This window comes from Petromyzon marinus, assembly GCF_048934315.1.
Source record: "Petromyzon marinus isolate PM22_M1 ecotype Great Lakes invasive population chromosome 67 unlocalized genomic scaffold, UKy_Petmar_22M1.pri1.0 chr67_unloc.4, whole genome shotgun sequence".
NCBI classification, from domain to species: Eukaryota; Metazoa; Chordata; class Hyperoartia; order Petromyzontiformes; family Petromyzontidae; genus Petromyzon; species Petromyzon marinus.
This window is the reverse complement of record NW_027422594.1, coordinates 1,077,757-1,095,215: the sequence shown is the minus strand read 5'-3', so window position 1 is coordinate 1,095,215 and position 17,459 is coordinate 1,077,757. Positions and strand designations below refer to the sequence as shown.

The following is a 17,459-nucleotide window of genomic DNA, read 5'->3' as shown; positions in this document are numbered from 1 at the left end:
CCCCGTGTCTCTCTCTCCCCGTGTCTCTCTCCCCGTGTCTCTCTCTCTCCCCGTGTTTCTCCCCGTGTCTCTCTCTCCCCGTGTCTCTCCCCGTGTCTCTCTCTCCCCGTATCTCCCCCCGTGTCTCTCTCCCCGTGTCTCCCCCCGTGTCTCCCTCTCCCCGTGTCTCTCCCCGTGTCTCCCTCTCCCCGTGTCTCTCCCCGTGTCTCCCCCGTGTCTCCCTCTCCCCGAGTCTCTCCCCATGTCTCTCTCTCCCCGTGTCTCTCTCCCCGTGTCTCTCTCTCCCCGTGTCTCTCTCTCCCCGTGTCTCCCCCCGTGTCTCTCTCTCCCCGTGTCTCTCTCTCCCCGTGTCTCTCCCCGTGTCTCTCTCTCCCCGTGTCTCTCCCCCCGTGTCTCTCTCTCCCCGTGTCTCTCTCTCCCCGTGTCTCCCCCCGTGTCTCTCTCTCCCCGTGTCTGTCTCCCCCCGTGTCTCTCTCCCCGTGTCTCTCTCTCCCCGTGTCTCTCTCCCCGTGTCTCTCTCTCTCCCCGTGTGTCTCCCCGTGTCTCCCCCCGTGTCTCTCCCCGTGTCTGTCTCCCCGTGTCTCCCCCGTGTCTCTCTCTCCCCGTGTCTCTCCCCGTGTCTCCCCCCGTGTCTCTCCCCGTGTCTCCCCCCGTGTCTCTCTCTCCCCGAGTCTCTCCCCGTGTCTCCCCCCGTGTCTCCCTCCCCCCGTGTCTCCCCCCGTGTCTCCCCCCGTGTCTCTCTCCCCGTGTCTCCCCCCGTGTCTCCCTCTCCCCGTGTCTCTCTCTCTCCCCGTGTGTCTCCCCGTGTCTCTCTCTCCCCGTGTCTCTCTCCCCGTGTCTCTCTCTCCCCGTGTCTCCCCCCGTGTCTCTCTCCCCGTGTCTCCCCCCGTGTCTCCCTCTCCCCGTGTCTCTCCCGGTGTCTCCCTCTCCCCGTGTCTCTCCCCGTGTCTCCCTCTCCCCGTGTCTCCCTCTCCCCGTGTCTCCCCCGTGTCTCCCTCTCCCCGTGTCTCTCCCCGTGTCTCTCCCCGTGTCTATCTCTCCCCGTGTCTCTCTCTCCCCGTGTCTCTCTCTCCCCGTGTCTCTCTCTCCCCGTGTCTCTCTCTCCCCGTGTCTCTCTCTCCCCGTGTCTCTCTCTCCCCGTGTCTCCCCCCGTGTCTCTCTCTCCCCGTGTCTCTCTCTCCCCGTGTCTCTCCCCGTGTCTCCCTCTCCCCGTGTCTCTCTCTCTCCCCGTGTTTCTCCCCGTGTCTCTCTCTCCCCGTGTCTCTCCCCGTGTCTCTCTCTCCCCGTGTCTCCCCCCGTGTCTCTCTCCCCGTGTCTCCCCCCGTGTCTCTCTCTCCCCGTGTCTCCCCCCGTGTCTCCCCCCGTGTCTCCCTCTCCCCGTGTCTCTCTCTCTCCCCGTGTGTCTCCCCGTGTCTCTCTCTCCCCGTGTCTCTCTCCCCGTGTCTCTCTCTCTCCCCGTGTTTCTCCCCGTGTCTCTCTCTCCCCGTGTCTCTCCCCGTGTCTCTCTCTCCCCGTATCTCCCCCCGTGTCTCTCTCCCCGTGTCTCCCCCCGTGTCTCCCTCTCCCCGTGTCTCTCCCCGTGTCTCCCTCTCCCCGTGTCTCTCCCCGTGTCTCCCCCGTGTCTCCCTCTCCCCGAGTCTCTCCCCATGTCTCTCTCTCCCCGTGTCTCTCTCTCCCCGTGTCTCTCTCTCCCCGTGTCTCCCCCCGTGTCTCTCTCTCCCCGTGTCTCTCTCTCCCCGTGTCTCTCCCCGTGTCTCTCTCTCCCCGTGTCTCTCCCCCCGTGTCTCTCTCTCCCCGTGTCTCTCTCTCCCCGTGTCTCCCCCTGTGTCTCTCTCTCCCCGTGTCTCTCTCCCCGTGTCTCTCTCTCCCCGTGTCTCTCTCCCCGTGTCTCTCTCTCTCCCCGTGTGTCTCCCCGTGTCTCCCCCCGTGTCTCTCCCCGTGTCTGTCTCCCCGTGTCTCCCCCGTGTCTCTCTCTCCCCGTGTCTCTCCCCGTGTCTCCCCCCGTGTCTCTCCCCGTGTCTCCCCCCGTGTCTCTCTCTCCCCGAGTCTCTCCCCGTGTCTCCCCCCGTGTCTCCCCCCGTGTCTCCCTCTCCCCGTGTCTCTCTCTCTCCCCGTGTGTCTCCCCGTGTCTCTCTCTCCCCGTGTCTCTCTCCCCGTGTCTCTCTCTCTCCCCGTGTTTCTCCCCGTGTCTCTCTCTCCCCGTGTCTCTCCCCGTGTCTCTCTCTCCCCGTGTCTCCCCCCGTGTCTCTCTCCCCGTGTCTCCCCCCGTGTCTCCCTCTCCCCGTGTCTCTCCCCGTGTCTCCCTCTCCCCGTGTCTCTCCCCGTGTCTCCCTCTCCCCGTGTCTCCCCCGTGTCTCCCTCTCCCCGTGTCTCTCCCCGTGTCTCTCCCCGTGTCTATCTCTCCCCGTGTCTCTCTCTCCCCGTGTCTCTCTCTCCCCGTGTCTCTCTCTCCCCGTGTCTCTCTCTCCCCGTGTCTCTCTCTCCCCGTGTCTCTCTCTCCCCGTGTCTCTCTCTCCCCGTGTCTCCCCCCGTGTCTCTCTCTCCCCGTGTCTCTCCCCGTGTCTCTCTCTCCCCGTGTCTCCCCCCGTGTCTCTCTCTCCCCGTGTCTCTCCCCGTGTCTCTCTCTCCCTGTGTCTCTCTCTCCCCGTGTCTCTCTCTCCCCGTGTCTCTCTCTCCCCGTGTCTCCCCCCGTGTCTCTCTCTCCCCGTGTCTGTCTCCCCCCGTGTCTCTCTCTCCCCGTGTCTCTCTCCCCGTGTCTCTCTCTCTCCCCGTGTGTCTCCCCGTGTCTCCCCCCGTGTCTCTCCCCGTGTCTGTCTCCCCGTGTCTCCCCCGTGTCTCTCTCTCCCCGTGTCTCCCCCCGTGTCTCTCTCCCCGTGTCTCTCCCCGTGTCTCTCCCCGTGTCTCTCTCTCCCGGTGTCTCTCCCCATGTCTCCCCCCGTGTCTCTCTCTCCCCGTGTCTGTCTCCCCGTGTCTCCCCCGTGTCTCTCTCTCCCCGTGTCTCCCCCCGTGTCTCTCTCTCCCCGTGTCTCTCACCGTGTCTCTCCCCGTGTCTCTCTCTCCCCGTGTCTGTCTCCCCGTGTCTCCCCCGTGTCTCTCTCTCCCCGTGTCTCCCCCCGTGTCTCTCTCTCCCCGTGTCTCTCCCCGTGTCTCCCCCGTGTCTCTCTCTCCCTGTGTCTCTCTCTCCCCGTGTCTCTCTCCGTGTCTCTCCCCGTGTGTCTCCCCGTGTCTCCCCCCGTGTCTCCCCCGTGTCTCTCTCTCCCTGTCTCTCTCTCTCCCCGTGTGTCTCCCCGTGTCTCTCTCTCCCCGTGTCTCTCTCCCCGTGTCTCTCTCTCTCTCCCCGTGTTTCTCCCCGTGTCTCCCTCTCCCCGAGTCTCTCCCCATGTCTCTCTCTCCCCGTGTCTCTCTCCCCGTGTCTCTCTCTCCCCGTGTCTCTCTCTCCCCGTGTCTCTCTCTCCCCGTGTCTCTCTCTCCCCGTGTCTCTCCCCCCGTGTCTCTCTCTCCCCGTGTCTCTCTCTCCCCGTGTCTCCCCCCGTGTCTCTCTCTCCCCGTGTCTCTCCCCGTGTCTGTCTCCCCGTGTCTCCCCCGTGTCTCTCTCTCCCCGTGTCTCTCCCCGTGTCTCCCCCCGTGTCTCTCTCCGTGTCTCCCCCCGTGTCTCTCTCTCCCCGTGTCTCTCCCCGTGTCTCCCCCCGTGTCTCCCTCCCCCCGTGTCTCCCCCCGTGTCTCCCCCCGTGTCTCTCTCCCCGTGTCTCCCCCCGTGTCTCTCTCTCTCCCCGTGTGTCTCCCCGTGTCTCTCTCTCCCCGTGTCTCTCTCCCCGTGTCTCTCTCTCTCCCCGTGTTTCTCCCCGTGTCTCTCTCTCCCCGTGTCTCTCCCCGTGTCTCTCTCTCCCCGTGTCTCCCCCCGTGTCTCTCTCCCCGTGTCTCCCCCCGTGTCTCCCTCTCCCCGTGTCTCTCCCCGTGTCTCCCTCTCCCCGTGCCTCTCCCCGTGTCTCCCTCTCCCCGTGTCTCCCCCGTGTCTCCCTCTCCCCGTGTCTCTCCCCGTGTCTCTCCCCGTGTCTATCTCTCCCCGTGTCTCTCTCTCCCCGTGTCTCTCTCTCCCCGTGTCTCTCTCTCCCCGTGTCTCTCTCTCCCCGTGTCTCTCTCTCCCCGTGTCTCTCTCTCCCCGTGTCTCCCCCCGTGTCTCTCTCTCCCCGTGTCTCTCTCTCCCCGTGTCTCTCCCCGTGTCTCTCTCTCCCCGTGTCTCTCCCCCCGTGTCTCTCTCTCCCCGTGTCTCTCTCTCCCCGTGTCTCTCTCTCCCCGTGTCTCTCTCTCCCCGTGTCTCCCCCCGTGTCTCTCTCTCCCCGTGTCTGTCTCCCCCCGTGTCTCTCTCCCCGTGTCTCTCTCTCCCCGTGTCTCTCTCCCCGTGTCTCTCTCTCTCCCCGTGTGTCTCCCCGTGTCTCCCCCCGTGTCTCTCCCCGTGTCTGTCTCCCCGTGTCTCCCCCGTGTCTCTCTCTCCCCGTGTCTCCCCCCGTGTCTCTCTCCCCGTGTCTCTCCCCGTGTCTCTCTCTCCCCGTGTCTCTCCCCGTGTCTCCCCCCGTGTCTCTCTCTCCCCGTGTCTGTCTCCCCGTGTCTCCCCCGTGTCTCTCTCTCCCCGTGTCTCCCCCCGTGTCTCTCTCTCCCCGTGTCTCTCCCCGTGTCTCTCCCCGTGTCTCTCTCTCCCCGTGTCTGTCTCCCCGTGTCTCCCCCGTGTCTCTCTCTCCCCGTGTCTCCCCCCGTGTCTCTCTCTCCCCGTGTCTCTCCCCGTGTCTCCCCCCGTGTCTCTCTCTCCCCGTGTCTCTCCCCGTGTCTCCCCCGTGTCTCTCTCTCCCTGTGTCTCTCTCTCCCCGTGTCTCTCTCCGTGTCTCTCCCCGTGTGTCTCCCCGTGTCTCCCCCGTGTCTCTCTCTCCCCGTGTCTCCCCCCGTGTCTCTCTCCCCGTGTCTCTCCCCGTGTCTCTCCCCGTGTCTCTCCCCGTGTCTCTCCCCGTGTCTCTCTCTCCCCGTGTCTCTCCCCGTGTCTCCCCCCGTGTCTCTCTCTCCCTGTGTCTCTCTCTCCCTGTGTCTCTCTCTCCCCGTGTCTCTCTCTCCCCGTGTCTCTCCCCGTGTCTCTCTCTCTCCCCGTCTCTCTCCCCGTGTCTCTCCCCGTGTCTGTCTCCCCGTGTCTCTCTCTCTCCCCGTGTCTCTCCCCGTGTCTCTCTCCCCGTGTCTCTCTCCCCGTGTCTCTCTCCCCGTGTCTCTCTCCCCGTGTCTCTCTCTCTCCCCGTGTCTCTCTCTCTCCGTGTCTCTCCCCGTGTCTCCCCGTGTCTCTCTCTCCCCGTGTCTCCCCCGTGTCTCTCTCTCTCTCCGTGTGTCTCCCCGTGTCTCCCCGTGTCTCTCTCCCCGTGTCTCTCTCTCCCCGTGTCTCTCTCTCTCCCCGTGTCTCTCCCCGTGTCTCTCTCCCCGTGTCTCTCCCCGTGTCTCTCCCCGTGTCTCTCCCCGTGTCTCTCCCCGTGTGTCTCCCCGTGTCTCTCTCTCCCCGTGTCTCTCTCCCCGTGTCTCTCTCTCTCCCCGTGTTTCTCCCCGTGTCTCCCTCTCCCCGAGTCTCTCCCCATGTCTCTCTCTCCCCGTGTCTCTCTCCCCGTGTCTCTCTCTCCCCGTGTCTCTCTCTCCCCGTGTCTCTCTCTCCCCGTGTCTCTCTCTCCCCGTGTCTCTCCCCCCGTGTCTCTCTCTCCCCGTGTCTCTCTCTCCCCGTGTCTCCCCCCGTGTCTCTCTCTCCCCGTGTCTGTCTCCCCCCGTGTCTCTCTCCCCGTGTCTCTCTCTCCCCGTGTCTCTCTCCCCGTGTCTCTCTCTCTCCCCGTGTGTCTCCCCGTGTCTCCCCCCGTGTCTCTCCCCGTGTCTCTCTCCCCGTGTCTCCCCCCGTGTCTCCCTCTCCCCGTGTCTCTCCCCGTGTCTCCCTCTCCCCGTGCCTCTCCCCGTGTCTCCCTCTCCCCGTGTCTCCCCCGTGTCTCCCTCTCCCCGTGTCTCTCCCCGTGTCTCTCCCCGTGTCTATCTCTCCCCGTGTCTCTCTCTCCCCGTGTCTCTCTCTCCCCGTGTCTCTCTCTCCCCGTGTCTCTCTCTCCCCGTGTCTCTCTCTCCCCGTGTCTCCCCCCGTGTCTCTCTCTCCCCGTGTCTCTCTCTCCCCGTGTCTCTCCCCGTGTCTCTCTCTCCCCGTGTCTCTCCCCCCGTGTCTCTCTCTCCCCGTGGCTCTCTCTCCCCGTGTCTCTCTCTCCCCGTGTCTCTCTCTCCCCGTGTCTCCCCCCGTGTCTCTCTCTCCCCGTGTCTGTCTCCCCCCGTGTCTCTCTCCCCGTGTCTCTCTCTCCCCGTGTCTCTCTCCCCGTGTCTCTCTCTCTCCCCGTGTGTCTCCCCGTGTCTCCCCCCGTGTCTCTCCCCGTGTCTGTCTCCCCGTGTCTCCCCCGTGTCTCTCTCTCCCCGTGTCTCCCCCCGTGTCTCTCTCCCCGTGTCTCTCCCCGTGTCTCTCTCTCCCCGTGTCTCTCCCCGTGTCTCCCCCCGTGTCTCTCTCTCCCCGTGTCTGTCTCCCCGTGTCTCCCCCGTGTCTCTCTCTCCCCGTGTCTCCCCCCGTGTCTCTCTCTCCCCGTGTCTCTCCCCGTGTCTCTCCCCGTGTCTCTCTCTCCCCGTGTCTGTCTCCCCGTGTCTCCCCCGTGTCTCTCTCTCCCCGTGTCTCCCCCCGTGTCTCTCTCTCCCCGTGTCTCTCCCCGTGTCTCCCCCCGTGTCTCTCTCTCCCCGTGTCTCTCCCCGTGTCTCCCCCGTGTCTCTCTCTCCCTGTGTCTCTCTCTCCCCGTGTCTCTCTCCGTGTCTCTCCCCGTGTGTCTCCCCGTGTCTCCCCCGTGTCTCTCTCTCCCCGTGTCTCCCCCCGTGTCTCTCTCCCCGTGTCTCTCCCCGTGTCTCTCCCCGTGTCTCTCTCTCCCCGTGTCTCTCCCCGTGTCTCCCCCCGTGTCTCTCTCTCCCTGTGTCTCTCTCTCCCTGTGTCTCTCTCTCCCCGTGTCTCTCTCTCCCCGTGTGTCTCCCCGTGTCTCTCTCTCCCCGTGTCTCTCTCCCCGTGTCTCTCTCTCTCCCCGTGTTTCTCCCCGTGTCTCTCTCTCCCCGTGTCTCTCCCCGTGTCTCTCTCTCCCCGTGTCTCCCCCCGTGTCTCTCTCCCCGTGTCTCCCCCCGTGTCTCCCTCTCCCCGTGTCTCTCCCCGTGTCTCCCTCTCCCCGTGCCTCTCCCCGTGTCTCCCTCTCCCCGTGTCTCCCCCGTGTCTCCCTCTCCCCGTGTCTCTCCCCGTGTCTCTCCCCGTGTCTATCTCTCCCCGTGTCTCTCTCTCCCCGTGTCTCTCTCTCCCCGTGTCTCTCTCTCCCCGTGTCTCTCTCTCCCCGTGTCTCTCTCTCCCCGTGTCTCCCCCCGTGTCTCTCTCTCCCCGTGTCTCTCTCTCCCCGTGTCTCTCCCCGTGTCTCTCTCTCCCCGTGTCTCTCCCCCCGTGTCTCTCTCTCCCCGTGTCTCTCTCTCTCCCCGTGTCTCTCTCTCCCCGTGTCTCTCTCTCCCCGTGTCTCCCCCCGTGTCTCTCTCTCCCCGTGTCTGTCTCCCCCCGTGTCTCTCTCCCCGTGTCTCTCTCTCCCCGTGTCTCTCTCCCCGTGTCTCTCTCTCTCCCCGTGTGTCTCCCCGTGTCTCCCCCCGTGTCTCTCCCCGTGTCTGTCTCCCCGTGTCTCCCCCGTGTCTCTCTCTCCCCGTGTCTCCCCCCGTGTCTCTCTCCCCGTGTCTCTCCCCGTGTCTCTCTCTCCCCGTGTCTCTCCCCGTGTCTCCCCCCGTGTCTCTCTCTCCCCGTGTCTGTCTCCCCGTGTCTCCCCCGTGTCTCTCTCTCCCCGTGTCTCCCCCCGTGTCTCTCTCTCCCCGTGTCTCTCCCCGTGTCTCTCCCCGTGTCTCTCTCTCCCCGTGTCTGTCTCCCCGTGTCTCCCCCGTGTCTCTCTCTCCCCGTGTCTCCCCCCGTGTCTCTCTCTCCCCGTGTCTCTCCCCGTGTCTCCCCCCGTGTCTCTCTCTCCCCGTGTCTCTCCCCGTGTCTCCCCCGTGTCTCTCTCTCCCTGTGTCTCTCTCTCCCCGTGTCTCTCTCCGTGTCTCTCCCCGTGTGTCTCCCCGTGTCTCCCCCGTGTCTCTCTCTCCCCGTGTCTCCCCCCGTGTCTCTCTCCCCGTGTCTCTCCCCGTGTCTCTCCCCGTGTCTCTCTCTCCCCGTGTCTCTCCCCGTGTCTCCCCCCGTGTCTCTCTCTCCCTGTGTCTCTCTCTCCCTGTGTCTCTCTCTCCCCGTGTCTCTCTCTCCCCGTGTCTCTCCCCGTGTCTCTCTCTCTCCCCGTCTCTCTCCCCGTGTCTCTCCCCGTGTCTGTCTCCCCGTGTCTCTCTCTCTCCCCGTGTCTCTCCCCGTGTCTCTCTCCCCGTGTCTCTCTCCCCGTGTCTCTCTCCCCGTGTCTCTCTCCCCGTGTCTCTCTCCCCGTGTCTCTCTCTCTCCCCGTGTCTCTCTCTCTCCGTGTCTCTCCCCGTGTCTCCCCGTGTCTCTCTCTCCCCGTGTCTCCCCCGTGTCTCTCTCTCTCTCCGTGTGTCTCCCCGTGTCTCCCCCTGTCTCTCTCCCCGTGTCTCTCTCTCCCCGTGTCTCTCTCTCTCCCCGTGTCTCTCCCCGTGTCTCTCTCCCCGTGTCTCCCCGTGTCTCTCCCCGTGTCTCCCCGTGTCTCCCCGATGGATGCGATGGCTGCGGCCGCCGCTGCTGCGGCTGCGGCCACGGCAGCCATCTGTCTCTCTCTCTCCACGTGTCTCTCTCTCCCCGTGTCTCTCTCTCTCCCCGTGTCTCTCTCCACGTGTCTCTCTCTCCCCGTGTCTCTCTCTCTCCACGTGTCTCTCTCTCCCCGTGTCTCTCTCTCTCCCCGTGTCTCTCTCTCTCCCCGTGTCTCCCCGTGTCTCCCCGTGTCTCCCCCGTGTCTCCCTCTCCCCGTGTCTCTCTCTCCCTGTGTCTCTCTCTCCCCGTGTCTCTCTCCGTGTCTCTCCCCGTGTCTCTCTCTCTCCCCGTGTCTCCCCCCGTGTCTCTCCCCCCGTGTCTCTCCCCGTGTCTCTCTCTCCCCGTGTCTCTCCCCGTGTCTCTCTCCCCGTGTCTCTCCCCGTGTGTCTCCCCGTGTCTCCGTCTCACCGATGGATGCGATGGCTGCCGCCGCCGCTGCTGCGGCTGCAGCCACGGCAGCCATCTGCTGCTTCTCCCGTTGCTCCTGCAGCTCCTTCTCACGCTGCTCCTGCAGCTGACGAGACTTCTCCAGCCTGCAGCGGGAGACAGAGACACAGGGAGACAGAGACACGGAGACACAGAGACACACGGTGAGACAGACACACAGTGAGACACAGAGACACAGAGACAGAGACACGGAGACACACGGTGAGACAGAGACACACAGAGACACACGGGGAGACAGAGAGACGCACAGTGAGACAGAGACAGAGACACGGAGACACACGGTGGGACAGACACACAGTGAGACACGGTGAGACAGCCTTCTCCAGCCTGCAGCGGGGAGACAGAGACACAGGGAGACACAGAGACACACGGTGAGACAGAGACACACAGTGAGACAGACACACAGTGAGACACAGTGAGACACGGTGAGACAGCCTTCTCCAGCCTGCAGCGGGGAGACAGAGACACAGGGAGACACACAGGGAGACACCTGGTGAGACAGAGACACACAGAGACACACAGGGAGACAGAGACACACAGAGACACAGAGACACACGGTGAGACAGAGACACACAGGGAGACACACAGGGAGACAGAGACACACAGAGACACACAGTGAGACAGAGACACACAGGGAGACAGAGACACACAGTGACACACAGGGATACAGCCTTCTCCAGCCTGCAGCGGGGAGACAGACACACAGGGAGACAGAGACACACAGAGACACACAGTGAGACAGAGACACAGAGACACACAGTGAGACACAGAGACACACACACAGACACACAGGGAGACAGAGACACACAGAGACACACAGTGAGACAGAGACACAGAGACACACAGTGAGACACAGACACACACACAGACACACAGGGAGACAGAGACACACAGAGACACACAGTGAGACAGAGACACAGAGACACAGTGAGACACAGAGACACACACACAGACACACAGGGAGACAGAGACACAGAGACACACAGTGAGACAGAGACACACACACAGACACACAGGGAGACAGCCTTCTCCAGCCTGCAGCGGGGAGACAGAGACACACCTGGTGAGACAGAGACACACAGTGAGACAGAGACACACAGGGAGACACAGAGACACACAGGGAGACACAGAGACACACAGGGAGACACAGAGACACACAGGGAAACACAGAGACACACAGTGAGACAGAGACACACAGTGAGACAGAGACACACAGGGAGACAGAGACACACGGTGAGACAGAGACACACAGGGAGACAGAGATACACACAGGGAGACACACAGGGAGACACACAGGGAGACAGACACACAGAGACACACGGTGAGACAGCCTTCTCCAGCCTGCAGCAGGGAGACAGACACACCTGGTGAGACAGAGACACACCTGGTGAGACAGAGACACACCTGGTGAGACAGAGACACACCTGGTGAGACAGAGACACACCTGGTGAGACAGAGACACACCTGGTGAGACAGAGACACACCTGGTGAGACAGAGACACACCTGGTGAGACAGAGACACACCTGGTGAGACAGAGACACACAGGGAGACACAGAGACACACAGGGAGACACAGAGACACACAGGGAGACACAGACACACAGGGAGACAGAGACACACAGTGAGACAGAGACACACAGTGAGACAGAGACACACAGTGAGACAGCCTTCTCCAGCCTGCAGCGGGGGAGACAGAGACACACAGGGAGACACAGAGACACACCTGGTGAGACAGAGACAAACAGTGAGACAGAGACACACAGGGAGACAGAGACACACAGTGAGACAGCCTTCTCCAGCCTGCAGCGGGGAGACAGACACACACAGGGAGACACAGAGACACACAGTGAGACAGAGACACACAGGGAGACACAGACACACCTGGTGAGACAGAGACACACAGTGAGACAGAGATACACAGTGAGACAGAGACACACCTGGTGAGACAGAGACAAACAGTGAGACAGAGACACACCTGGTGAGACAGAGACACACCTGGTGAGACAGAGACACACAGTGAGACAGAGACACACCTGGTGAGACAGAGACACACCTGGTGAGACAGAGACACACCTGGTGAGACAGAGACACACAGGGAGACAGAGACACACCTGGTGAGACAGAGACACACACAGTGAGACAGAGACACACAGTGAGACACAGAGACACACAGTGAGACAGAGACACACAGTGAGACAGAGACACCTGGTGAGACAGAGACACACAGTGAGACAGAGACACACCTGGTGAGACAGAGACACACAGTGAGACAGACACACAGGGAGACACAGACACACAGAGACACACAGGGAGACACAGGGAGACACAGTGAGACAGAGAGACACAGGGAGACACAGAGACACACCTGGTGAGACAGACACACACCTGGTGAGACAGAGACACACAATGAGACAGAGACACACAGTGAGACAGAGACACACAGTGAGACAGAGACACCTGGTGAGAGAGGGGGGAGAGAGAGTGATCGAGCGACTGAGTGTGTGAATGAGTGTGCAACTGAGTGTGTGAGTGTGTGAGTGAGTGTGTGAGTGTGTGAGTGAGTGCTGAGTGTGTGAGTGAGTGCTGAGTGTGTGAGTGAGTGTGTGAGTGGGTGAGTGAATGAGTGAGTGGGTGAGTGAGTGAGTGTGTGAGTGAGTGTGTGAGTGTGTGAGTGAGTGTGTGAGTGTGTGAGTGAGTGTGTGAGTGTGTGAGTGTGTGTGTGAGTGTGTGTGTGAGTGAGTGAGTGTGTGAGTGTGTGAGTGAGTGTGTGAGTGAGTGTGTGTGTGAGTGTGTGTGTGAGTGAGTGTGTGAGTGAGTGAGTGTGTGAATGAGTGAGTGAGTGGTGAGTGTGTGAGTGGATGAGTGAGTGTGTGAGTGAGTGTGTGAGTGAGTGTGTGAGTTGTTGTGAGTGCGTGAGTGAGTTTGTGAGTGGATGAGTGAGTGTGAGTGGTGAGTAGGTGAGTGAGTGGGTGAGTGAGTGGGTGGGTGAGTGAGCATGTGAGTGAGTGTGTGTGTGAGGGAGTGAGTGTGTGAGTAAGTGAGTGGTGAGTGTGTGAGTGAGTGTGTGAGTGTGTGAGCGAGTGAGTGGGTGAGTGAGTGTGTGTGTGAGTGAGTGTGTGAGTGTGTGAGTGAGTGTGTGAGTGTGTGAGCGAGTGAGTGGGTGAGTGAGTGTGTGAGTGAGTGTGTGAGTGAGTGAGTGTGTGAGTGGATGAGTGAGTGTGTGAGTGTGTGAGTGAGTGGATGAGTGAGTGTGTGCGTGTGTGAGTGAGTGGATGAGTGAGTGAGTGAGTGTGTGAATGAGTGAGTGAGTGGTGAGTGTGTGAGTGAGTGAGTGTCTGAGTGAGTGTGTGAGTGAGTGAGTGTGTGAGTGGATGAGTGAGTGTGTGAGCGTGTGAGTGAGTGGGTGAGTGAGTGAGTGGGTGAGTGAGTGTGTGAGCGTGTGAGTGAGTGAGTGTGTGAGTGAGTGAGTGAGTGGTGAGTGAGTGTGTGAGTGGTAACTGAGTGTGAGCGAGTGAATGGTGAGTGGTGAGTGAGTGGTGTGTGAGTGGGTGAGTGTGTGAGTGTGTGAGTGAGTGAGTGGGAGTGAGTGAGTGGGTGAGTGAGTGAGTGGGTGAGTGAGTGGGTGGGTGAGTGAGTGGGTGAGTGGATGTGTGAGTGAGTGTCTGAGTGGATGAGTGAGTGTGTGAGCATGTGAGTGAGTGAGTGAGTGTGTGAGCGTGTGAGCGAGTGGGTGAGTGAGTGTGTGAGTGGGTGAGTGAGTGGGTGAGTGAGTGGGTGGGTGAGTGAGTGTGTGAGTGAGTAGTGAGTGAGTGTGTGAGTGTGTGAGTGGATGAGTGGGTGAGTGAGTGAGTGTGTGAGTGGGTGAGTGGGTGAGTGTGTGAGTGAGTGTGTGAGTGGGTGAGTGGGTGAGTGAGTGGGTGAGTGTGTGAGTGAGTGTGTGAGTGAGTGTGTGAGTGAGTGTGTGAGTGAGTGTGTGAGTGAGTGTGTGAGTGAGTGGGAGTGAGTGAGTGGGTGAGTGAGTGAGTGGGTGAGTGAGTGGGTGGGTGAGTGAGTGGGTGGGTGAGTGTGTGAGTGTGTGAGTGAGTGGGTGAGTGGGTGAGTGAGTGAGTGAGTGTGTGAGTGAGTGAGTGGGTGAGTGGGTGAGTGAGTGAGTGGGTGAGTGGGTGAGTGAGTGGGTGAGTGAGTGAGTGTGTGAGTGGGTGAGTGAGTGTGTGAGTGGATGAGTGGGTGAGTGAGTGTGTGAGTGTGTGAGTGAGTGTGTGAGTGAGTGAGTGTGTGAGTGGATGAGTGAGTGTGTGAGCGTGTGAGTGAGTGGGTGAGTGAGTGAGTGGGTGAGTGAGTGTGTGAGTGTGAGTGGGTGAGTGAGTGAGTGGGTGAGTGAGTGTGTGTGAGTGTGTGAGTGAGTGGGTGAGTGAGTGGTGAGTGGTGAGTGTGTGAGTGGGTGAGTGTGTGAGTGTGTGAGTGAGTGAGTGGGAGTGAGTGTGTGTGAGTGTGTGAGTGAGTGAGTGTGTGAGTGAGTGAGTGTGTGAGTGAGTGGGTGAGTGAGTGTGTGTGTGAATGAGTGAGTGTGTGTGTGAATGAGTGAGTGTGTGAGTGGGTGAGTGAGTGTGTGAGTGGATGAGTGGGTGAGTGAGTGTGTGAGTGTGTGAGTGAGTGTGTGAGTGTGTGAGTGAGTGTGTGAGTGAGTGAGTGTGTGAGTGGATGAGTGAGTGTGTGAGCGTGTGAGTGAGTGGGTGAGTGAGTGAGTGAGTGTGAGTGGGTGAGTGAGTGGGTGAGTGAGTGTGTGTGAGTGTGTGAGTGAGTGGGTGAGTGAGTGGTGAGTGGTGAGTGTGTGAGTGAGTGTGTTAGTGTGTGAGTGTGTGAGTGAGTGAGTGTGTGAGTGAGTGTGTGAGTGAGTGTGTGAGCGAGTGAGTGGTGAGCGAGTGAGTGAGTGGTGAGTGAGTGGTGAGTGAGTGAGTGACTGAGTGAGTGTATGAGTGAGTGGTGAGTGAGTGTGTGAGTGAGTGTGTGAGGAGCGGAGGCGCCATGATAGGGCTGCTGCTACCTGCGGGCGAGCACCTGCTGAGCCTGCACAGCGTGCTGCTGCTGCTGCTGCTGCTGCTTGGGACTTTCCGACTCGCTCCGGGGGGCACTGTGTGCCCTGTGGCTGCGGGAACCTCGCTTCCTGGAGGGCACGGGGGGTGGGGAGGTGACACCGTGAACTCCAAACACACAGCCACACACACACACAGCCACACACACACACACCCACACAGCCACACACTCACTCACCCACACACACACACAGCCACACACACACACACAGCCACACACACACCCACACACCCACACACCCACACACAACCACACACAGCCACACACAGCCACACACAGCCACACACACCCACACACACAAACACAGCCACACACACACCCACACACTCACCCACCCACACACTCACCCACTCACCCACACCCACCCACTCACCCACTCACCCACTCACCCACACACACACCCACCCACACAGCCACACACACACACCACACACACACACCCACACACCCACACACCCACACCCACACAGCCACACACACACACACCCACACAGCCACACACACCCACACCCACACAGCCACACACACCCACACACACACCCACCCACACACTCACCCACTCACTCACACAGCCACACACACACACACCCACACAGCCACACACACACACAGCCACACACCCACACAGCCACACAGCCACACACCCACACACCCACACCCCCACCCACTCACCCACTCACCCACCCACACACCCACACAGCCACACAGCCACACAGCCACACAGCCACACACCCACTCACCCGCACACCCATCCACCAACTCATCCACACACCCACACACCAACTCATCCACACACCCACACACCCACCCACCCGCTCAACCGCCCACCCACCCACCCGCTCAACCGCCCACCCACCCACTCGCCCACCCACACACCCACACACCCACCCACCCACCAACTCACCCACCCACCCACGCACCCACCTGCGGCTGGGTGAGCGGTGGTCTCTGCTGCGTGAGCGACGACGTTCCCGTGACCTCGACCTGCCCACACACACCCACACACTTACTTACACACTTACACACACTTAAACACACACACACTTACTCACTTACACACACACTTACTCACTTACACACACTCACACACTTACTCACACTCACTTACACACACTTACTTACACACACTTACACACACACACTTAAACACACACACACACTTACACACACACTCACTTACACACACACTTACTCACTTACAAACACTCACACACTTACACACACACACTTACTTACTTACACACACACAGCCACTTACTCACTTACACACACCCACTCACACACCCACTCACACACACTTACTCACTTACACACACCCACTCACACACCCACTCACACACACTTACTCACTTACACACACTTACTCACCCAGCCACTTACTCACTTACACACACACACACACTTTACCACACCCCACACACTCACTTACTTACTTACACACACACACACACTTACCCACACACACACACTTACACACACACTCACTCACTTACACACACACTTACACTCACTTACCCACACACACACTCACTTATCCACACACACACCCACACACTCACCCACCCACCCACACACCCACACACTTACTCAATTACCCACACACTCACTGACCCACACACACACACATTCACCCACCCACACACATTCACCCACACACACACCCACTCACCCACCCACACACACACTCCCACCCACTCACCCACACACACACTCACCCCCACTCACCCCCACTCACTCACCCACCCACTCACCCACCCACTCACACACACTCACCCCCACTCACTCACCCACCCACCCACTCACCCACCCACCCACTCACCCACTCACCCACCCACCCACCCACTCACCCACCCACCCACTCACTCACCCACCCACCCACTCACCCACCCACCCACCCACTCACCCACCCACCCACCCACTCACCCACCCACCCACCCACTCACCCACCCACCCACCCACTCACCCACCCACCCACCCACTGATCCACTCACCCACCCACTCACCCACTCACCCACCCACCCACCCACTCACCCACTTACCCACTTACCCACCCACCCACTCACCCACCCACCCACTCACCCACCCACCCACTCACCCACCCACCCACCCACTCACCCACCCACCCACCCACTCACCCACCCACCCACCTGCGGCTGGGTGAGCGGTGGTCTCTGCTGCGTGAGCGGCGACGTTCCCGTGACCTCGACCTGCCCACACACACACACACACTTACTTACACACTTACACACACACTCACACACTCACACACTTACTCACTTACACACACACCCACACACTTACTTACACACACTCACACTTATTCACACACCCACCCACTCACACACCCACACTCACTTACCCACACACTTACTTACCCGCACACACACCCACACACTTACTCACTTACCCACACACACACTCACCCACACACCCACACACTCACCCACACTCACCCACACACACACTTACCCATACACACACACTCACCCACACACACACTTACCCACACACACACTTACCCATACACACACCTACTTACTCACTCACCCACCCACCCACACACCCACTTCCCCACACACTCACCCAGACTCACTTACCCACCCACACACCCACTCACTCACCCACATACACACTCACCCACACACCCACTCACTCACGCACTCACCCACACACCCACCCACTCACTCCCACCCACACACCCACTCACCCACTCACCCACCCACACACCCACTCACCCACTCACCCACACACTCACCCACCCACTCACTCACGCACACACCCACCCACTCTCAACCACACACCCACTCACCCACACTCACCCACCCACACACCCACCCACCCACACACCCACACAAAGATAAAGACAAAGATCCCCCATATAGCCTTAACAGACTGTAGGGGCAAGTGCTGTTAGCGAGCACCTATGAAGGCCGGAACGGTACACGAGGGGGTGGGTGGCCAGCACCACGCCCGACCGCCTTTGTCTCCCTAGTGGCGATGTTCACACACCGCACCAGGTACTCATTTGAGGCTGAGTCGACCTAGGGGAGGCCCGGGACCGGTTCAGATTATCGCCACACACTCACCCACACACCTACTCACCCACCCACCCACTCACCCACACACACACTCACCC

The 17,459-nt window shown here is 60.8% G+C and overlaps 1 protein-coding gene across 1 annotated transcript in view; it reads right to left on the bottom strand.

The window, feature by feature from the left end:
• The window catches only part of LOC142907970 (uncharacterized), a gene marked incomplete at its 3' end in the record, with an annotated part of 70,099 nt that overhangs the window by 25,677 nt on the left and 26,963 nt on the right, over nt 1-17,459 (bottom strand). Inside the window, exons 6-9 of the mRNA XM_076058031.1 lie at nt 16,471-16,530; nt 15,248-15,307; nt 14,274-14,393; nt 9,191-9,315 (exon numbers count right to left, since the gene is read on the bottom strand). Coding sequence (XP_075914146.1) covers nt 9,191-9,315; nt 14,274-14,393; nt 15,248-15,307; nt 16,471-16,530 — 365 coding nt within the window. The remainder of the gene's footprint in view (nt 1-9,190; nt 9,316-14,273; nt 14,394-15,247; nt 15,308-16,470; nt 16,531-17,459) is intronic.